Source organism: Mycosarcoma maydis, chromosome 5 (genome assembly GCF_000328475.2).
Source record: "Mycosarcoma maydis chromosome 5, whole genome shotgun sequence".
In the NCBI taxonomy this organism is placed as follows: domain Eukaryota; kingdom Fungi; phylum Basidiomycota; class Ustilaginomycetes; order Ustilaginales; genus Mycosarcoma; species Mycosarcoma maydis.
The window spans coordinates 840,294-861,663 of NC_026482.1; the positions used below are offsets into that span (position 1 = coordinate 840,294).

The 21,370-nt window shown below is 54.9% G+C and overlaps 10 protein-coding genes across 10 annotated transcripts in view; 5 read left to right on the top strand and 5 right to left on the bottom strand.

Moving 5' to 3' along the window:
* UMAG_15079 (uncharacterized protein) overlaps positions 1-794 on the bottom strand; it is a gene marked incomplete at both ends in the record, with an annotated part of 989 nt that extends 195 nt beyond the window's left edge. Inside the window, one exon of the mRNA XM_011390623.1 lies at positions 85-794. Coding sequence (XP_011388925.1) covers positions 85-794 — 710 coding nt within the window. The remainder of the gene's footprint in view (positions 1-84) is intronic.
* Positions 795-1,415: 621 nt separating this feature from the next.
* On the top strand, positions 1,416-3,377 carry UMAG_02316 (uncharacterized protein; the record flags this gene model as incomplete). Its single annotated transcript, XM_011390334.1, has 1 exon — positions 1,416-3,377. The coding sequence occupies one exon, from the start codon at positions 1,416-1,418 to the stop codon at positions 3,375-3,377; it is 1,962 nt and encodes a 653-aa protein (XP_011388636.1).
* Positions 3,378-3,540: 163 nt separating this feature from the next.
* On the bottom strand, positions 3,541-5,094 carry UMAG_12186 (putative coproporphyrinogen III oxidase; the record flags this gene model as incomplete). Its single annotated transcript, XM_011390613.1, has 1 exon — positions 3,541-5,094. One exon carries the CDS (start codon positions 5,092-5,094, stop codon positions 3,541-3,543), a length of 1,554 nt encoding a protein of 517 aa, XP_011388915.1.
* Positions 5,095-5,495: 401 nt separating this feature from the next.
* On the top strand, positions 5,496-7,553 carry UMAG_02318 (uncharacterized protein; the record flags this gene model as incomplete). Its single annotated transcript, XM_011390335.1, has 1 exon — positions 5,496-7,553. The coding sequence occupies one exon, from the start codon at positions 5,496-5,498 to the stop codon at positions 7,551-7,553; it is 2,058 nt and encodes a 685-aa protein (XP_011388637.1).
* Positions 7,554-8,531: 978 nt separating this feature from the next.
* Positions 8,532-9,680, top strand: UMAG_11700 (uncharacterized protein; the record flags this gene model as incomplete). The annotated part of the gene is made up of 1 exon (XM_011390572.1): positions 8,532-9,680. The coding sequence occupies one exon, from the start codon at positions 8,532-8,534 to the stop codon at positions 9,678-9,680; it is 1,149 nt and encodes a 382-aa protein (XP_011388874.1).
* A 125-nt stretch (positions 9,681-9,805) lies between these two features.
* On the bottom strand, positions 9,806-11,353 carry UMAG_11701 (uncharacterized protein; the record flags this gene model as incomplete). The annotated part of the gene is made up of 1 exon (XM_011390573.1): positions 9,806-11,353. One exon carries the CDS (start codon positions 11,351-11,353, stop codon positions 9,806-9,808), a length of 1,548 nt encoding a protein of 515 aa, XP_011388875.1.
* Positions 11,354-11,837: 484 nt separating this feature from the next.
* On the top strand, positions 11,838-12,089 carry UMAG_02320 (uncharacterized protein; the record flags this gene model as incomplete). The annotated part of the gene is made up of 1 exon (XM_011390336.1): positions 11,838-12,089. One exon carries the CDS (start codon positions 11,838-11,840, stop codon positions 12,087-12,089), a length of 252 nt encoding a protein of 83 aa, XP_011388638.1.
* A 1,104-nt stretch (positions 12,090-13,193) lies between these two features.
* Positions 13,194-16,232, top strand: UMAG_02321 (uncharacterized protein; the record flags this gene model as incomplete). The annotated part of the gene is made up of 1 exon (XM_011390337.1): positions 13,194-16,232. The coding sequence occupies one exon, from the start codon at positions 13,194-13,196 to the stop codon at positions 16,230-16,232; it is 3,039 nt and encodes a 1,012-aa protein (XP_011388639.1).
* A 194-nt stretch (positions 16,233-16,426) lies between these two features.
* UMAG_11702 (uncharacterized protein) lies at positions 16,427-18,199 on the bottom strand (the record flags this gene model as incomplete). The annotated part of the gene is made up of 1 exon (XM_011390574.1): positions 16,427-18,199. The coding sequence occupies one exon, from the start codon at positions 18,197-18,199 to the stop codon at positions 16,427-16,429; it is 1,773 nt and encodes a 590-aa protein (XP_011388876.1).
* Positions 18,200-19,487: 1,288 nt separating this feature from the next.
* Positions 19,488-20,588, bottom strand: UMAG_02323 (uncharacterized protein; the record flags this gene model as incomplete). Its single annotated transcript, XM_011390338.1, has 1 exon — positions 19,488-20,588. One exon carries the CDS (start codon positions 20,586-20,588, stop codon positions 19,488-19,490), a length of 1,101 nt encoding a protein of 366 aa, XP_011388640.1.
* Positions 20,589-21,370: the final 782 nt, after the last annotated feature.

A 21,370-nucleotide genomic window follows, 5' to 3' on the forward strand; every position in this document is an offset into this window, starting at 1 on the left:
GATTCTCCGCGATCAGGACGAGCGTGTGTCAGCAGTTTCATGTCGGGGGATGGTGGCACGTGGAGGGAGGAGAATGGGGCTTACATGCGGAAGATGCGATCGATGGGTTGGCAGAGGACGCGATTTTTTTGGAGGTCGCAATGGTATTGGGTGAGTTCGACGAGTCTACATCTGGTATTTGAGTCGCAGTGAATTGGGTTGCAAAATGAAGCGAGGAGGGGAATTATAGATGGAAGCAAGTGCGACCACCAGTTGACGCCATCGGGTTGCAGTTTCGGCACAGCAGCTGTCGCGCTTCTGATAGCGACGGGACTTGACGATACGCTTGGAATCACCACCGCCTGCTCGTGCTTGAGCTGCTCTTCCACCACATGCGCTTTGCCAGAATTGTACCCGTGATATGTGCCCATCAGATACGTGCATGCTCCCACCGACGTTGCGAGCGCAATCATCGTGCGGCTCGACCATTTCTGTTCCGGCTTCGTCGCTCGCCCGCCCGAGCCGAACGACGAACCTCGCGATCGACTCAGCTCTTCCAGTCGCTGAGCCTGAATTTTCGCCAGTCGAGCTCGGTTGTATTTTCCTGAAGACGAGGATGACGAAGACGAGGATGACGAAGAAGAAGAAGAAGCAGCAGCAGCGGCAACACGCGAAGCGTGTGGATTGGAACTGGTGGTGGAGGTCGAGGAGGGGGCGGGTTGAGATGCGTTGAGCGACGTGGATGATCGGGTGAACGTGCGGATACAGCCGCGTACGGCAGATTTCGAGCTGAGCAGCGTTATTGGAGCGGCCATGGTGTTGATATGCTTCTGATGACGGCGGCGAAGCGGTCGTGCATGACGAGGAGGTAAGACAGGACAAGAGTCTAGTCACGAATGGTGCTTGGCGTGTGGAGCACAAAACGCCGTTCCGACTGCCGAAAAAGGCCAAGCTTCAAGATTTAACAACGTTTGACCGACCCGTCCTCAGACGTGCAATCACACGAATCACGAATCACGAATCACGAATCACGAATCGTGAAAGCTGTGAATCACGAAGCTCGTAAATCTTGAACTCTGCAATCGCCGTTCCGAACCGCGAATCTGAACCACGAATCGTGTAGCGTGAAGCGTGAATGAAGCGCCAAACTCGCAGTAATCACGTGAATAATAATTGACGAATTGACGATGCCTCCACACAGCAGCTTTACAACTCAGAAACCCGACATCACAGGAATCACACAAACCACGAGTTCAGAGACACGACACGACACGAGAAGCGGGCCTTGGTGCCACCCTCATCGACCACGGTGCCTTAGACAGACGGATCCGTATCACCGCAAGACTTGAACCATGTCACCTTGAACGCATCGAGAACAGTCAAAGAACAGCTCAACTACACGTAGAGCTGCGTCTTGTGTGCGACTGTCCGACATCATGGAGATGCTCTCGTCCAGTCGCACCTGGATCGGCGTCCTCGTGGCTGTAGCCGGGAATGTGACCATCAGTCTGGCGCTGAATTGTCAAAAGCTCGCGCATACTCGGCTGCAAAATGAACAGCATGATCACCAAGATTTCCACAGCGATGAACAAGACGGTTCCACATTGCCACATCAAGACAGGCCAAGACCTGCAACCGATCGTGCTTCTTCCGACAGCAGTGCCACTCTACAGCATGATGGACATACAAGTCCCGACTTTGACGGACAGAATGGATCAAAGTCGAATCAGAATGCGAATCGTAACGGCAATGCCAACGGCAATGGTATGGATACGATGTTCCTCCACAGCAAGTTATGGTGGCTCGGTCTTGCACTCATGACCATCGGCGAAGGCGGGAATTTCATATCATACGGTTTTGCACCTGCCTCGCTCGTCGCACCCCTCGGAGCTGTTGCTCTGCTGTCCAACGTCATCATCTCGCCAATTCTGCTGCACGAGCGGCTCCGAATCTCGGACATCGGTGGGATCCTACTTGCCATCATTGGCGCGGTCACTGTGGTCTTCTCTTCGAAACAGAACGATGTCCGTTTAGACCCTGCGCAACTTCTGCAGGCCATTAAACGGCTCGAATTCGCCATCTACACGACCATCTCGGTGTGCTCTGGTGGCCTGCTTGCTTTCCTAAGTACCACTTCGCTCGCAGACCGTTGGGTGCTGATTGACGTCGGCACGTGTGCCATCTTTGGCGGCTTCACCGTCCTCTCTACGAAAGGAATCTCGTCACTCATCTCAGGAGGACAGCCGATCGAAGCTCTCAAGTTCCCGATCACGTATGTGCTCGTCGTCGTGCTCGCCGCTACCGCGGTGATTCAGATCACCTACTTGAACAGAGCATTGCAGAGATTCGACAGTCGAGAAGTAATCCCGACGCAATTTGTGTTCTTTACCATCTCGGCCATTGTAGGAAGTGCGATTCTGTATCGGGATTTTGAGAACATGGATGCTCATCGGTTGGTCAACTTCTTGTTCGGATGTTTGACGACGTTTGGCGGGGTGTTTGTTTTGACGTGGAGGAAAGAGGAGCAGCCGCGTCAGGATCAAGATGTTGGAGATGAGTCGTTCGACGAAGAGCGCGCAGAACAGGATGGCGACGAGGTGACTGAACATGCGCCCTTGTTTAACCAACATCGCAGACGCGGTTCGTCGGCGGATGCCGAGAGCACGAGCAGAACGCCGCGCCAAACGATCGATTTTCTCGAACCCGCGTTCACCGAGCGTTGTCCCGGCCCAAGCAACGCACTCCGAGTGCCGAGCGCGACCAAGTGCAGTCCGAATCGACGTCCAAGATCACGCACCAACTCGCCACACCAAGCGTCGGCCAGCGCCAAACACGTCTCGACCTCTTTCGACCGATCTTGCCACCTGTCCAGATCGGCATCGAATCAGCAGCCTCTGTCGTCGTCGGCGGCAGCTGCCGGCTTGAGGACCCCCAAGCTGAGCTTGATCGGTATCGATCGTCCAACCGGATTGAGTTCGGGCCATTATCTTTTGCTCGCGACACCTCCGCCCAGTTTCACACTGCAGAGTGTGACCCCAATAGCCTCGGGCGGTGCGGCGCCGAAGAGCGCGCTCAGCAGAGGCGGAGCCGGCCACTATGGCGCCATTGGCACAGGCGCGCCGAGCAAAAGTGGTCCAGGAGCATTCTTGCCATTCCCCGTAACATCACCTGGAGCATCTGGTAGCACAAACACCAGACGCGCACCGCGTAACGATCTCACCACTGACGCCCACACAACGCAACAAACATCGCCACCAGCGGCAGACCCTACAGCAGAAGCGCTCGTTACACCTGTAACAGAAACTTGTGCCCTGTCGAGCGATTCAGGTGCAGACCTGACCGCGAGACTCGCCGAACACGTCGCTGATTCTCGATCGCAATCGGACTCACACACATAGACCGCAGCTCGCAACTGGATGGAAAGCGTATACACATTTCAACAGATTCTACCGCCTCACAGCCCAGAGTGCCCACGCGGTCCAATACACAAATACCATGTCGAGGTGGAGGTGAGAAGAGAGGTGGAAGTTGTTCAGAAGTGCAGCCGACTACAATCTAAGGTTAAGCCCAATCTCTAGGGTGTCTGAGCGCTTGTTGCGTATGCTTCTCCATGGCGCCGTCATGCTCGGCGGTCTGGCCGGCATCTGCACTCTTGGTAGCCTTTCCATCCCTACCCTGCGCACCGCCGCCGCTGTACCGCTCCATGTATTCCCACCTCGCCTTCAGCGGCAGACTCATCAAGATGCTCTCAATCCTTGCGCCTGGTGTCTGCAGACCGAACTTGGTCCCTCGATCGTATACCAGGTTGAACTCGACGTATCGTCCACGTCGGATCTGCTGCCATCGCTCGTGCGCTTGTGTGAAGGGCGTGTTCTTGCGTTTTTGTACAAGAGGCACGTACGCCGGGATGAAGGCGTCACCCATCGAACGGACCGTGGCAAACAGCGAGTCCTGATCGTGCTGCTTGGTCGACGAGATGGACGCAACGAGTGGCTGAGAAGACGTAGGCTTGCTGCCGTCCGATAACGGAATAAACGCTTTTCCAGAGTGCGTAGACGCCCATTGTGGCAGAGTGAGATCGTCGAAAAAGATCCCTCCTACACCGCGCGCTTCACCGCGATGAGGGATCAAAAAGTATTTGTCGCACCACTTTTTCCACGTTGGATAGAACGCCGCATCGTGCTGATCGGCTGCCGATTTCAGTGTCTTGTGGAAATGCTCGGCATCCTCGTCAAATAGGTAGATAGGAGTCAAGTCGGTTCCACCGCCGAACCACCATGCGATCGGCTCGTGGTCATGCTTTCCGTCCTTGCGGTTGTTCGGGTGTCGTGGATTGGGCGATCCATCCGCGAGCGTTTCCGGATGGGTGAGCTCAAAGTAGCGGTAGTTGAAGTGCACCGTTGGAGCAAATGGGTTCCTGGGGTGAACCACCAGGCTCAAACCAGCCGCGTAGAAGGGCAGTCCTTTGACATCCGCATCCTTGCCCTCGAGCTTGTATCCAGTCTTGTCCATGAGACCTGCATGGTCGGCACTCATCTGCCTCACTGCTGCGGGCGGAAGCATCCCATGCACGACCGAGATGTTGACACCCGCCTTTTCGAATGTCGAGCCGTCTTGAAGAACGCACGAAATGCCCTCTCCGCCTTCCTTTCGGAGCCAGCTGTCGATCAAGAATCGCGCCTTTGGCTCTTCCTGCGAAAGAGCAGAGACGATGTTGTACTGAAGCAGCTTGATGTACGTCTCCATGCGCTTTCGCATGGGAGCCGAGGCATTGGTGAGTATCTTGGGATCGAGATGGGAGATTTCTGGCAGATCGGACTGGTTGCCGCCCTTGATGGCCGAGGCGGGTGTGGGCTTGGCAGCTTCACACTCTAAAGCCGAGGAGGACAAGGAGGCTTTGGGGGCCAAAGCAGCGTACAGAGCCAAGCCTCCCAGAATGGCAGCGGCTGAGGATGCCAGAGCCATTCCGTTGCCGGGAAGCTTTGCAGACGATGCAAAGAACTCGGAAGATGCTTTGCTGCTGTTGGAGAATGAAGATACGTGTCGAACGAATTGTCGACATGACAGAGCTGTCGACGGCCGACGAGCCGCCAATCGCAGCGGGCGAGCCAGCATGATGGAAATATATGAAAGTGGGTCCGTTTTGCAGGAGGTCAGAGATGATTGAAGATGAACGTTGACAGGCAAGGGTTGAGTCTGGAAAGCACAGCCAATTTTAAGGTAAAGGTGGAGCGAGAGAACGAGAGAGCGAGCGAGCAAGCGACTCACGACTGAGCCAGAGAGCCGCCGGTGTGCGCCGAACTCTTCTTGGGTCACGCGATTCTTGATTCTTCGAAATTTGGACCGTGCTGTGCTAGGCTGCTCGTGGCTGCTGCTGTTGCTCTCGACAGGACAGAAAAATGTGGAGCACCCGTGTGGCAAGTCGCAAGTGTCACATTTCTGATCTTGACCCTACTTTGGTCCATCACACCATCCTAAAGGACGGCAGGAGCTGCTTGTTCCACCTCGACACCAGGATGAGCGCTGCTTTGAATCTTGGAGCGGCGCCATTGCGGCTCAGTCGTTCGTGCAGCATCTCTCTTGGCGGAATCTGTGCTCGACACCCATGCTTTTTGCACACGTCCGCCGTACGATTGCGGCGCGAATCTCCCACCGCTGGACCACGATCCTCGCTTCGCGTCTCTGCAAGCTCTTTATCAAGAGGAACAGGTGCCGCGTCTGCTTCAAGCGCATCGAGCCCAGTGGCAAAGCCAAAGAATCCAGGTTCGCACTCTCTCACATCCAGCTCAGGCATCCCACGGCATCAACAAGCCAAAGTCGAAGTAATCCCTTTCCGAGTATCTTCGAAAGCGGCCCAAGAGTACCTTACCACGATAGCAACCGCCGAGGTCATGCCTCGTGTCATGAGCAGCTGGTCTATTATAAAGCACCAGCTGCTATCGCTTATCGGTATCAAAAGCATGTCAAATCCCGACGGCGAGATTGTCAAGCTGAAGAGGATGACTGCACTCTACCTACCAACGTGGATCGTCGATGCATCGTTTGAGATCAAGTGTCGAGGAAACGAAGGCAGAGCTGAGGCGAATTTCATAACGACCTCTTCGCGCTTTCCTGGTCACTCTTGGAAGCCGATGGATTCCATACCTATGGCTCCACCTCCTCCGTATGACATGGTTCCCACTGAGGACCTGCAAAAACATCCCGAATATGCTGCCAACGCGCCTAGAGCCGCTTGGGACAATCTGGCCATGGTCGATTACGAGTCGTACGAAGCACATAAGAAAAGAAAAGGAGAATCAAAGGTCAAGATCAAAGGTGGCATCCCGGATCCACTGCCCTTTACCATTTCGCCGCTGTGCCTTCCCGACATGATCCGCAGGCAGCTCGAGTCGAAGGATGTCACTATTACGCCGGATCTTGCAGCAGGCATCAAGCTTCCAGGAGGCGACCTGCATGAGCTTGGACTTACAAACGCGCTAGTAGACAAAGATGGCGACCAGATCACCGCTCCACCATTGAGCTTTGAGCCCAAAACGCTCAAGCTCGATATGATGGCAGCATATCCAATCCTCATGCCGCTTCATATGGCCGAATTCAGCTATGTCGATGAAGAGAAGGGTGGTACACAATTCCTCACTATGGTCTTGGGCGCATGGGATACCAACGGGCTTCAGGTCTGCATCAAGGAGGAAGACAAAGATTGGCAATGGTCATTCACCAAGACCGTGCCGCTCAGGTTGGACTTGTTGGATATGTATCCCCGCACACCTATCAAGACGACACTCAACGAGATGTTTGAGCGTGCAAGGCAAGAGAAGCGAACCAAGCGACGCCAGAAATTGGCACTAGAGGCCAAGGATGCTGATGATCAAGAGGGACGCAAGACGCGCCAAGAGCGGGAAGCCGAATGGGACAGAAAAGAGGCGGAGCATCAACAAGCCTTCAGGTCGGACCTGGAATCCAAGATGCAGGAAAAGCTGCGCTCGGAAGTGTCTGTCAAGGCTGCAGTGGAACAGCGTAGCTTGAACATGCTGCAACGTGCTGATTGGATTCACTGGGAGCGCGACGAGCGAGAAGCGTTCGAAACAAGGACCTCACCCACCAACCCTGCGAACGGATCCATTACAACCGCTGAAAAGCAGCCTTACAACCGAACAAAGAATCTCGCCGTCACATCGCCCACCGAACCAAGACCGTTCCAGTGGTTGTCGCAGCAATCCGATCGAACCGCCGAGCTCGAGCATCCGGATCGCAAAGCCAAGCTGGGAAAGTACATTCACTGGACCTCACCGCACGTTCAGCGTCTCTCGCACAACGTCTACGCCAACCGTCGCTATCTGAACGAGACCATTCCGGCTGTGTTGAACAGCAGGAAGAGGATGGCGAGCATTCAGGAGAACGGATACGACGTCGATCGGTCGTTGACAAAGGTGAATTTCGACAATCGCCCAAAGATGACGGGCGAAGAGGCATGGAAGACGATTACGGCAGAGAATGTCAGTGTCCGACAACAGAGGGAAGCATTGAAACCGAGATGGTTAAGGGCGCTCGAAGAGGCAGGACGACATCAATAGCGCCGCTAGCACCGACGACTTTGTCGACCAACTGTATCATTAGAACGAGATGCGACCGAAGAGAAGTGTAACATCCAAGACTATGACTATTGTCGCACGTTCGCAGTGACTAGCCGCAAATCAAACATCTAGCTGTGCCTACGTCAACAAGCGAGAGAGAGAGAGTTGAATACGGGCGATCTTCGGAACACAGCGAAAAAAAGGCCGATCTGATACAGCAAAAATTGCTGAATCTTGTGCAGATCGACGTGGGCAAGCGATTTCAGGCTTGAGAGCGTCACATGAGCTACATGGTGCAATTATACGAAGAGCACACCTCGCCGAACCAGCTCGACGAGCAGACGAACTCGGTTGTTCTCGAATTGGCGAACACCGAGCGATGATCGTGAATGATGCCGATGGAAGGTTGTACCATGTCGAATGGGAAGAGTCGTGAGGGTGGGCATGGAAATAAGAGATTCCGATTCGACTTTTAGCGGATGAGTTTGCAACTTCTCGTTCCCCCACTTCGATCGGGGATTTTTGGCGAGAGAGTGCACGGAGCTCATCCTTTCCGAATACTGCATACCACCTGACATTGTTGAAACCCTTAGATGCAGACTGTTTTGCTGTTAGCTTCCTAGCCACACCCCATTCAGCCTTGTCTCACAGACCCGCCGGCGTTCGCATTCATTTGCGTTCGGAAGAACTCGAAGCATCGTTTTGCGAGTCACCCGCCGGGCTTGTAGTCGAGTGAACACCGAAGTGTCCCCACCGTACTCTTTGCTGGACCGAAACAAAGGGTATAACTACTTGTGGGTCCCCGTGCTCTGTTAGTTCTCCCCTGGCCTCTTTCAAGTCTCTTGACTCATTGCTTCTATGGTCAAGTATCAAGTGACTATCAGTACGAAGATGCTGACTTTCACTCGTTTGATTGCTTTGTTGGCTGTCCTTGGGTTCGGTGTATGCGCAGCTAGACCTCGCCCACACCAACCCAAGATGACATTGTTCGCCGCAGGTTACAACGGTACCATTGTGCCCTTTTCTGTCGACGCTCGTGCCAATACCTTGGCCCCCATCTCGCAAGGCGTGCAGGCGAACGCTTCGGGAACATCGCCTTCTTGGATCGCGTACGCTGAACATGGCTCGGATTTCTACTCGGTCGACGAAACTGTTCCAGGACGGATCTTCTCGCACTCCTACGACAAACATACGGGCAAGATTGTACAGACTGGCAACAAGCAGCAGCGTGAAAATGGTACGACCAGTGGTGGCGATGGCCCTGTCAGCTGCTTGATCGGCAAGGGGCCGAGTCGAGGATTGCTGTTTGTGGCTAACTACAACTCGGGCTCTGTGGCTGTGATCAGCATCAAGGATGACGGAACGCTGGAGGACAAGCCCAGATATATTTTCCAGTTTACGAGGCCAAAAGGTCAGCCTAAGGTAGGACCGGTGGCGGATCGACAGGACCATTCGTACGCTCATCAGGTGAGCATGAGTCCGTGCGGAAAGTGGGTATATGTGTGCGATCTGGGTGCGGATCAGATCCACCACCTTCGCATCCACGAAGGAAACGTTGAGTTCGTCAATAGCACCAATGTCGACGTTGGCTCTGGTCCTAGGCATATCACCTTGTACCGCGACGCTCAGGGCAAAACGTGGGGTTACCTCGCTAGCGAACTCGACAACACTGTCAGCGCATTTACCGTCAACACACACTCGGGCGAGCTCAAATTGATCGGTAAGCGTCTCCTCGCTTCACCGCCCGGTGTGCCTTTGAGCGGCCAGGGGATCCTACCGACCAACCGTACAACCGCGGAAATCGCCGTGGTACCAGCCGGAGACTACGTCTACGTCTCGAACCGCGGTGACACGGAGCAAGACCACATCAGCATCTTCCAACGCGACCGCAGCACCGGAGAGCTCCACTTCCAGGAATGGGTGCAGAGCGGCGGAAGAATGCCCAGACATTTCAGCCTCAGTTCCAACACGGGTAAAGACGACCAGGCAAAGTGGCTGGTCGTAGGCCACCAGACGGATCAGAACATCGTGCTCTTCGAAAGAGATGGCGAGAGTGGCAAGTTGAACAAGGTGGCGGAGAGCACGGATGTGGGGCAGGTTGCATTTACCGGATTCTCGCCGTTTTGAGCGATGCCGTCGCGCACTTTGCCAAGCTTTACAGTCCAAGAAAGCACACACGTTGAGCGGGTTGATGATACAATCCTGTTCATGTCTACAGCAGAGAAGTACAGTACAGTGTAAATGCGATGTGATCACCTCGAAACACCGACAAGCTTGACACCCGCCAGCCCTCGGGTGATAGTGTCCATGGTCTTTGAATCTTGTTCCAGAGTTGTGCTGAGATGGTTGAGACCATGTTGCTGCTGTGCGAGGATGCGCGTGACGTTTTCGAGGCCATTTTGGTCGACGACGGCCCACTCGGTGGTGGCGCTCCTCCCTTCGCGTGCGAGCATCTCTCGCTTTGCGCGTATGACGCCGAGCTGAGCCCAGAGTTCGTTGATGCGCGCGCGCAGGCGTGCATGGTTGGCAGGATGGTGTGCTGCATGTAGGCTTGCCGCTCCTGTGCCCGGTTGCCCGCTTGCACCAGAGGAAGCCTTGATCGACGGCAGTGAACGCGAAGCAAGCGCCAAGTTGGATCCGGTGATCTCGGCTTCGCACGCCTCCAAGATCGCGATCAACGTCTCCTCCTCCGGTCCAATACTCTTGCCCCTCAACGCCGGGATCAAGAGTTGCATCTTGGCCACCAAGCCTACCAGCCGATGATGCAGTTGCGCCTGTCGACTCTGCGCCGCTTGAGCACGCACCGAGTTAGACAAGGAATGCTTCTGCTCCAACGCCGCCAATCTGGTCGCCAAGTTGGCGAGCAGCGCTCTCTGTCTCTGCGCCTCGCGTGCTTGTGACTCGATCCTCTTTTTAAGGTCGCTGAACCCCAGTGCAAGTACGGGGTAGAGTCGATTTGGATCCGGGTTCTCGCGAATCGCCGCAGCCCAAAGCTGGTCGTGCATCGGTCCGACAGCGTCTGGTCGTCGACCTTGGATGAGCTTGAGATTGGCTGCGTTGCCAGCGTTGTTGTAGAAGTAGTAGGCGAATCGACAGCCGGCTGCATTGTTGGTATCCCACGCTGCACGGATTTGCTCAAGTTTAGATGAGAGCGAGATGCCGAGTTTCTTGTCTGGCTGTGCCGAAGTGAGTTGCTGCTGTTGTTGCGGTTGCTGCTGCGATGAGAACTGCGTTTGGGCGACGGGTTGTTGTGCGCTTGAGATGGCAAAGGACGAAGCGGGCGCTCCGAAAAGTGACGTGCTGGATTGTTGCTGCGGCTGCTGTTGTTGGGTGTTGGACGGTGCGCCGAAGGAAAAGCCAGAACCGGTCGAGCTTGTCTGTATGTTTGTATTGCTGCTTCCGAACAGACCGCCGCCGGTGGCGGATCCAAAGCCTGTCGATGCGCCAGAAGTCTGTTGCTGCTGCGGTTGAGACGTAGCAGACTTGGCGCCAAATGAAAAGAGACCGCCTGTAGACGGCGCCGCTGGTGCTTGCGCAGAAGATGCCATCAGAGAGGAGGAGGAAGCCGCAGCAGCAGCAGCAGGCTGCGAATTACCAAAGCCTCCAAACAGGCCTCCACCGGTAGAAGCAGGAGCAGCAGCCTGCGTTGTCGGTTGTGACGATGCTGATGTGCCAAAGGAGAATCCAGCCGTTGCGGGCTTGTTTTGCTGTTGCTGTGCCGGTGTTGCACCAAAAGAGAAGGTAGATGCGCCGCTCGAGGCAGCAGCCGGAGCTGCGGATGCTCCAAAGGAGAAAGCCATGTTTGTTCTACCACGCGGAGGCGGAGGCTTGTGGATTAGGGGAACAGCGAGATGCCCAATAGAGGTGAATAGTGGTGAGGTGGACGATTGAGAGGAGCGAGCTTGTTGTGTTTCCGTTGTCCTTCGACCAGAAACGTGAATCACGAATCACGAATTTTTGAAGTCGACGACTGAGATACACGCACAGTGCGCAGGCCAAGCATGAAGGGCGCAAGAGGTTTCTTTTAGTCTGTTAATTCGGTGCCTGTCACCAAGTCAGCGCCAAAATTCACGATTCACGATTCACGATTGAGATGAGTGGTGAGGGAGGCGCGTCGGTCACGGACCAGCACGCAACTGACTATCGCTATCACTACAGCGCCGACGCCTCGCTCCCCGCATTTATTCACGACTACCAACATAAACTCGCTTCGATCGCCATCGCAAAGGTACAACAGATACGCCATCCCTGCCTCGTCTCTACTGCTCGCACTGCAAACAAAACATGGTCGTGGGTCGATTGTTGCACTACGCAGGCGACGCCTTACTCGTCTCCACAGTGCTCGCAGGCATCAAGCGACAGACGGGTCTTCAACCTGACATCAACCGCATCACCGAGCCTACTACAAGGGGTCTGTTGGAAAAGTACCTCGGCTTTGGAGAGTTTGTGTTTGACAGCAGCGTCGCCGCTGCCCGCGCTTCGTCGCTCTTCCAAAAGGGCTTCCCAGACAAGTTGCACGGTGCACCTCACGCCTGAAAAGGCATACGACACCGTAACCGATCAAACACAGCGCCACCTGGCCTGTCTGACAGCAACCTTGATTTGCCTTGCATTGATCTAGGACTACAACCGCGCATGGACCCTCTCGTTCATCCTTACGGCTCGCTTTGTCTTGCCGCCTTGACTCGACGTTATCGCCTTACTCACCCCTTTTTTCTTAATGTAAACCAGAGCCACGCGCCCACTTTGTGTACAGTACATACTGCTCTCGAGACGTTTCTCACTGCCTCGTATCGATGACCGTGGACTGTCAGAGTTGGCGGCTTGAATATGTTAGAGGGGAGGAGCTTTCTGACGAGAGAGGATGTGAATTTCAAATCGTCGAGTCGATCGGGATGCCGATTCCTGTATTCACGATTGTTTCTCTGCGTTTCATGGCCTCGGGATTTTTTGACAGAATTCGTGATTGTTTCAGGGTAGAAAAGAAAACGTCAAACCCAAAGCGTGAGTGAATCACGAATTCGTCTCGTCAATTTGCGCGGGGCGGAGAAAGCACAGAAGGCATGACGTATTCGTGATTCTTGCTTGATCTGTGTCTGCTTTGGCATGCTCGTGCCTCATGAACGATTCTCGATTCTCGATTCTGACATCGATGTGGACTGCCAACTTGAGACGTGATAAAACCATCAGCGACTCTGATTGCAAGGCTGAAACGGCGTACAAGAAATGGTTCCGCGTGACACAGAGTGCTCCATGTGGTGTCCTATGTGGCGGTGTGTGCTAGGCACGGCTTACGGCTTGCTGCAAGTGACACGCGAGGCAGCACAGCGTTTTACCCACGACTCGGCAAAGCAACTCCGCGGCCAGAGGTGAGGCCAGCGCCAGTTGAATCTGCGAGCATTCACGATTCTCTCCTTTGGCAAGTTCATCAGGGTCCAATCTGCTGATCATACCGAAACTCCGATCCGCTTTGCCGGAACTCATAAGCCGTGACACAAACCGCTTCTGCTGGTGCTGTCACAAGCGTCGTTTAGAGATTGTGAATTCTGCTTCCTTTCATTAGTCCCCCTGATTCTGTTCCTTCTCCACCATCTGTCCCCGCTCATTCCATCCATACCGCGCCTACATCCCATCTGCAACATGACCAGCTCCGGCGAGCCGAGCAAGAAGCGAACTTCCTTCTCCTTGCTGTCATCGTGGATAGACCCCGCTACGTCTTCCAAGCCAGAAATGCACGACACCGAACCGGCCAACGGTAGATTTATCCCAGAGAGCAAACGCGGGTGGAAGTATGATCCGCCCTACCCCCAAGCTGCTTCATCCTCGGCAACAGCACCATCAAACCCGGCAAAAGCGCGACGCAGTCATGACGCTCCATCAAGGCCGAGCCCCAACGCAACCGGCTTGAGTCCTAAAAACCTCGACTTGTCTGCCGATGCCCCAGAATCCTCTGCGACTCCACCGCCCGACTCAGCACCCGAGACTCCAAAGCCAAAGTCAAACAATTTGACTGGTACAGCTCTGGGACTGAGCTCGTCAGAGTCTTCCTTTTCGGATGACGAGCCTGAACCAAGCCCGCCGAACTCAGGTCAGCAGATTTCTCTACACAACGCTGCTCCATCTGTTCAGCTCGACGGCAGACGTCATCCAGACGACCTCGTATTCCCAGATGCATACCCCTGGAAGCCATCCACCAGAAATCCAAAAGCCAAGTTCATCCATCCCGCTCATCGTAATCCCACCGCCAAACAAGCTTTCTACGACACACACTTTGGGTCTTCTTCCAACTATCGCGGGCTGCTACCCGCTTCAGGCTCTCTTTTGAACCTCACCTCCGCAAAGGCAGAGGCGAAACGCAGATCGTCAACTGAAAAAATTGACCTCCCCGAAGCTACTCCCGATGATCCAGCAGACGTCGACGCCCAGTCGAATTTCCTCGTCTCCACCGTCAAAAAGCCGTTCGCTACTGCTTCAAAGCTCCTGACCAAAGCTCGTCGCAAGAGTCTCGGTGCTGTCTCGTTCTTTGGCGAAGGCAATACGCACAACAATACAACACAGAAGGATATACAGGCGAGTCGGCACCGTCCTCCTCCGGTTCCCCTCTACAATGGCAATGGAGACGGTTTTGACGCACAGAGATCTGGTTTCAGCTATGGTCTCTCCATGGAAGATGCGGCTCAGGTAGAGGCGGTCGTCTCACGTCATGCCTCTAGCGAGAACGTCTGCACACCGGTCCGACTGGACCAACAACTACTGCCGCCAGCCTCGCAGGAAGCATCTCCTTCACGCTGGAGAGAAGCAATGCAAAGCGCATGGGGCTTCCTTCCCAGCTTTGAGTTCTTTGCTTCTTCTAACGCCCCTGCTGACGACTCCAAAGACCTCACTATGACTCCATACGCCAACATGCTTGAGCCAGAAGCCATCCCGACGGTCAAGAAGGACGCTGGCTGCCCGGATTACTTTACGAATCTCTCGGGAAACGTGGTCATCATGGGTGGATACAGAGGGAGCGTGCTGCGAGACGCTGAGACTTCCATGATGATGTGGATCCCAATTCGTGTCGGCGTAGGTCTGCGTCGACCCACGCTTGAGCTCGGTCTTTCAACAAGCGCCGAAGAAAAGTCGGAAGAGCTGGTTTACTCGTCAGAGATGTGCACCTCGATCGGAAAGCTCGTCGATATGGGCAAGCGACTGGAAGAGCGCATTGCGGGTCGAAGGCATGCCAAGGCGTACGCTTGGGGCTACGACTGGCGCCTCTCGCTCGCACGCTCCTCGCGCAGGCTGATTCAGTTCCTCGAAGAGCTCTACGAGGCTTCTGCGGATGCCTCGACGGGCAAGAAGCGAGGCGCAAAGGTGGTAGCGCATTCCATGGGAGGCCTCGTCGCCTTGCACGCATTGGCAACGTGCAACAACCCGCGCATCTTCGAAGGCCTCGTCTTCGCCTCTACGCCCTTCCGCGGCACACCCAACATCCTCGGTCCTTTCCGCTTCGGTGACGCTGCGCTGTTCAACGATACTATCTGCTCGCCTCGTGCCACTTTTAGCTTTCGAAGCAGCTTCTATTTGCTACCCACGGACGGTAGGTGTTTCGAGGTCCCCGTCGGTGATCCAGAACAGGACGAGGAGGATCTCACGGAACAGCAGAAGAAAGATCGCTTCAAAGATGTCGACTTCTTGGATCCGGACGTGTGGAACGAGCTTGGCTTAAGTCCGTGTCTGGAAATTGGAAGGAGGCAGCAGATGGTTGCACTCGCTCGGAAGAGCCATGGCGCGCGCGAGACTAGAGGGCTTGTCTCTGCGCTCAAGCATGACGGCAATGCTAGACTCACGGCGCAAGAGTCTCAGGTGGACCGGCAAGACGATTATGCCGAGGCGGTGTCATCGGAATTGGATGTTGCGCGTGCTCAAGTCGAGGAACACGCCAAGCCAAACGGTCTCACCATGGGTGTCATGGAAGGCTTGACTGACGGAAGCGCGCGCGTGGGCGGCGATTCTGGTGCACAGCTGCCAGCTGACGACGAGGAACAAGAAGCGCTTCAACCAGAGAATCGTCAAGGCGCGCAACGAAATGCTCCTGTCGCTGATTCCTCTTCAGACGATAGTGAGTTCGACAAGCTCGACTACGCGACTCAAAGCTGGGTCTACCTCGAGCGCACGCTGGATCAAGTGCGACGATTCTGGGCCGACATCGAGCAAGGGTTTGACGAGTCCAAGTTTAAGGATGGTGTCTATCCTCCACTGATGATTCTCACTTCGGGACGGACACCGTGCGTTCGCGGGGCGCTAGTAGGCTTCGATACGAAATACGCCCAAGCGCATGCGTCGGCACATGCGTCCGCGCCCAGAACTTGGAAGGACGACGTTCGAGCCGGCGACTACTCGCGCATGGCATACGGCGCAGGAGACGGCGTCATCACGCGTCGTTCTGCAACCTCGCTCCCCGGCCGCTGGCCGCTCCTCCTCGTCAAACGCTCCGAAGCCGAATCTCTACCCCCACATCTGCACGCCAAACCCCCCGCAAAGCCGTCCACTCTGAAACTCGATAGGTACACAATCCACTTGGACGGCCAAGCCATCGTAGAGAGCGCCCACCGCCATGTCACCCTCCTCAGCGATGTCGATGCCGTCGGCAAGTGTCTCGAGGCGATCAGGAGGGCCAACCTCGTCCGAAGCAGCTAGATACATGTGAACAATGCACGATCCAGAAAGCGCAGCTAGGTCGTCATACTCACGACTATACTTTTGCGTACTGTAAAGAAGAAAAGTTGATTCACGATTGATGTTTTGCATGTGACTCGTGACGGTGACGGTGGACTAGTGCTGAAACAAACACGAAAACTAAGCAGGCACCACGCATGTGTGCGAGGTCGGTATCACGAGCTGTTTCGTGACGGAAGTGGCGGGGGAGGCGGAGGCCTTGCTTTGCTTTTCGACAAGTACGCTGCACTAGATGGCACGGGTGGTGGTAAACGAGCTTTTGACGATTTATCGCTATTGGCGTTTGCGGCCAATAGGGTCCCGTTGAGAACGTTTCTCCAACCGGCTTGCGCTTTGCTCGCCGTTGCATTACGCGTGAGGCCTTGGCGCTCGACTTCGTCGTCGTCGTCTGTTGCGTACCCGGTCTGCTGCGGCGAAAGCACGGGCGCGCCACCGCCGCCGAATGGATCCGCACCCTCGCTGTACGCCGACAGTCCCGTGTATTGGAGCCCGACCGGCGCCGTACAGAGAAATCCGTGGTCAAGACCGTGCATTTCGGCGCTTAACTGCGACTCGCCCCGCTCGTGAATGGTTTCGTGAGTACCAGATAGGAAGCCCTCGCTGCTAGTACCGGGAGAAAACGGCGAAGCTCGGTGGTGCAACATGCCCACTTCGATGTCGTCTACGAGCCCGTAGCATATATCTGGCTGATCATGACTCTCTAGTGCACCGAGACTTACATCGGTCGCACTCACATTACGTCTGGTGGGTAGCGCTGGTGATGGTTGACTTTCAGGTTGATCCATCGACATGAAACCTGGTTCTTTCTTACGCATAAAGTTCCACTTGCTGTCCTTTTCCGGACTCGTCTCGCCCGACGCGCCGAAGAAAGCGGATCCTCGAGCACGGCCGAACGAGCAAGTGACCGAGGCTACCGCTTCACTCGCTTTACTGCCGGTGGTAAAGGATGGCATGCGAAGCCGTCTTTTCTCTTTGGTCGACTCCTCCGTTGATGGTCGATCGCTATTGGACAAGCTGAGTGACGAGGGCGATGCGAACCGATTTGGCGTTACTTCAGTCGCATCTTTCGCTGTTGATTGACGTGAGATCGACGGCCGATTCTTTGGCTGAGACAACGACCTTGGTCTTGTACTTGGTGTCTCGGATCCAGTCGGCGGCGCGCTCCAAGCCGCTTTCACGTGCTCCATCACCGCTTGTGCTTGGCCGAGATAGTCCAGCTGTGCCTGCATATAATCTGTCAGACACAGCCAATCCTCGGCTTCTGAGTCTTGAACCGCACCTCCCCTCGCCTCAACATCCATGACTGCCTCATCGTAGGCTGCTTTGGCCTGTCTGAGCTCCTCCTCCAACTCGCGCTTCTCCTTTTTGCTCTTCTGCACTTTGGTCTGGGCCGATTCAAGCCGAGCGGTGACAAGATCGAGTTTCTTTAGAGCAGCAGTGAAGCTATCGAGTATGGCTTTGGATCGTGCGATGCGCGCGAGGAAGATGTGCGAGGTATCTTTTGTGAATGTTGATTGAAGGTTTGCGAGTTGAATGTGAGCGTCTCCCAACAGACCGAGACAGGAGCCGTAGGTCGAGTCTGATGGAAAGGCGGTAGCGTAACAACCCATGGCCAAACCGAGTGCTTCGACGGGTAAGACTTTGCTCTCTGATTTGGCGCCATTGGTGGCAGAATTTTCAGAGACGGAAAGGGAGGAGGCGTCGAAAGGGATGGGCTTCTTCTTTCCGAGATAGGACCAGTAGGCTTCGGTGGAAGTGTAAAGCGACTCGATGCCTTTTTTGCGTTGTTCGACTTGGAACGAGATGTCGTCTTCCTCGGAGGGGGTAGAGGAAGAGAGCATGGAACTGAGGCCGGCTGACCACGAGCGGATCTTGCCTAGCTGAGGTCGCTTGGGTAGCATTGATTTGGTGGGCGTGAGCGAGGGCATAGAAGTGTGTCTGCTGTTTCGAGTTTCAAGGTGGCGGGATGAAGAATGTGAATAGCGATACTGGCTTACGCGAAAGGCAGCCAGTCGAGGAACAAGCGCTTGATGGCGTCCACCGAGTCGCAGTAAAGCGAGCTGTGTCCAAGATGCAGTTTGCGTCGAAAGCAGGAAAATGGAGGCGTCACAGGAATAGAGCAAGACAGGATCGAGATGGTAGTCCAAAGTTTAGCTGGTGTTCGTGATTGGCCCGCCGAATGTGCGGCGAATGACGAATGGGATGATCTGACAAGACAAGGGCAAGCACGACCAAAGTCAGGAGATCAGGAGTTGCATCAGGTTGGCGTAGTTTGATTGGCAGCTCAAATTCACACATTCGTTCTCGTATCAGCACGCAGCATGCAGTGAGAGACTGAACTCGTGACTGTCAGCGCAGCTTTATGAGTTTATGCAGCTCGCACGAACCCTTCCCGAGCAGCGTGGTCCGTCAGAGATCTCTGCTTAGATTTGGCCGAGGCGTCCACACCCCCGACTTGTTCAGATGAAGAAGGACCCTTTTTCGGCTCGTGTCTTTAGCGTTGTTCGTTTGGCGGGTTACAGATTCACCTCAAGTGAATCCAGAACCACGAGAAATGGGGCGGCTAGCAGCGCACAATCTCGGCCACGCGAGAATCACAACTCCGCCAAAATCGTCAATGGCTCGCTGGCTGTTCAGCCATTCTATACCGAACCAAAAACAAAACAAAACAAAAAAACAATCACGAATTGCAAAATTTACAAAGCAAATCGACCCCTTTTCTGGTTCAAGGTTGTACAGCGCGACGCTCATTTAGGCAAGTGACACGCGAGCAGCACACACCCATCGCACAGCGCACCAATTCACGATCTGTGAATCACGAATACTGGGCTGTCAGTTTCAGCTAGATCTGCTTAAGCTTGCTTTTATCGACTCGTCTAGCCTTGTGGACGGAGCGCTTTGCAATTGTCAAATGTCTACACACTGAGCCATCGTCGCTGTAGGCAGAACTCATGACTCGTGACTGTAAACACGTGTGCTCCTGCTCTGAATCTGTTCTCTGCTCCAACCACTCATTAAGTAAGCGAAAATAGCGGTGCCCCATATTCTTACTCGGGCCTCTCAGTCTGCAGCGTACGGAGCACTGCTTCCGGAGCACTCACAAGACTTCGTCATAGCTGCCATGAATATCACACGTTACCCCTTGTCGCGGAAGCGCCTGTATTCAACACGGTGATTGCACCAAGTACATACACGAAAAGCTCTAGAGCAGAAACATCAATCGCTCGCCTCCTTGCTCTTTCCCTCGCTCTTTGACATTTCCTCCGCAGGATCGGCGGGCGTCGACTCAGTGGCCCTGCTGGTACCCTCGGCTTCCTTGGTCACCGTCGAAGTGGGGGTAGCTGCGCCACTGTTGGTCGATCCGGCGCCTGCGAGTTGCCATGCCGGAATCGTAGGCTTGGGGAGGTGCGGTGGGCTTGCATCTCCTGTTGGCGTGCCAATCGTCGGCGAACCGTACGAGCCAGCACCATAGCCTACACCGTACGGACGCGGAGGAATCGATGCACCTGCGCCATGCATCGCTCCACCTTGCCCGCCAACGGTGCCCCTCGAGACCAGCAGCGATTTGAGCGACTTGAGCTCCGACTGCAGCTCCGAAAGCGAATTCGTCTGTGCTTGCTTGGATTTTTCAAACAGACTTGCGAGCTCTTTTCGGATCCCTTCGACATCGTCCTTGATTCGGTCCAATTCTCCATCCCTACGCTTCTCGTTCTCTCGTACGCTCTTGACGCAGTGCTCGACTTCCTTGATGCTCTTCTCCACCTCGGCTTTTTGCTCTTCGAGTCCTTGTTTGACTGCGATAGTCTGCGCATCCAAAGCCTGCAACTGGCTCGCTACTTCATCGTACTTTGCCGTGAGCGAGTCCAAGTCAGCCTCGAGTACGTTCGCATTGGGCGGCTGCAGGTGCGGCATGAGGTATTTCTTCGCCAGTGAAATCACGCCGTAGCCAATCGTACCCGACACAACCGCCATAATGAACCAATCTCGCCAATCGCGTCCTTGGTGTTGAGAAGCACCAGCGGGGTAAGCACCGTAAGGCGCCCCTCCATAGTAAGGCGCAGGTGGTCCAGCTGCATACGAAGCATATCCGGTAGAGCCGGTCGCTTGAGATTGGTTGGCCTGACGGATAGCTTCATCGATCTCGTTGGGTCGCAGACCTTTGGATTCCAGAAAGCTCACCCTCTGCGACATGGTCGACGACTGCACCTTGGGATCAGAGAGGAAGGTGATGGCGGAGGCGACCATGTCCGGTCGAACGGGTCCTGAGACAGCCTGCTGCTGGTTTGCTCCAACTGCAGACGTGGATGGGTCCGACATCTTTGAGGTGCAGTGACGGTTATCAGCCCGCTAAATGAGATCGGGTCTTTGCTGTTCTAGATCGAGTCGAAAGGCGGCGGGCGCGGGAATCGTGTGGTGTAACAAAAAGGCTCTTTGAGCGTCAACGAGAAACAAGTGTGGAGAGCTGGATGTCGCTTGATGAATGGATGTGAGCCGAATTGCGAGAAACAACGAGCAACGGTCGCAAAGACAAAGTGGAGTGAATGTGGGGAAGACTGACTACGCTTTCACAGAACACAAGTGAGAGTCGAGAGTGCGAAGGGCACGAGACAAGCAAAGCAGCGCGTGCTTGAATCGTGAATTCCTACCCGGTCTCGGTTCCGTCGATACCGGCGTAACCCCAAGTCACGAGTCGTGAGTCGTGAGTGCGAATCACGAAATTTGGCTTACCATGTTAGGGCACATGCGATGATTTAAGTCGTACGAGAGATACGACGCGGTGTTCGTTGGATGAAAAGGAAGAAATCTGCGGTTGGTCGCTTCGTGCTGGGATCGCATGTATTCGCTGCACCACCATCCAATCAGAAGGACGATCGTTGTTTTGCCTTCAACACCCTTCCACCCACGCACACGCTTTGACAAAGTTTTCATCTTGCTCGAGCGGTTCAAAAAGGGTCGAACAGCATCAATTTTCCCGCGTCTTGTCCCTTCCTCTGCACCTCGCACTCTGTTCGAGTCGGGGTTGTCGCTCTCCCGTCCACACACTCGTCCCTGTTCCAGGTCGCATCTCATCTGCTTGCACCTCTTGTGTCCGCATTCAT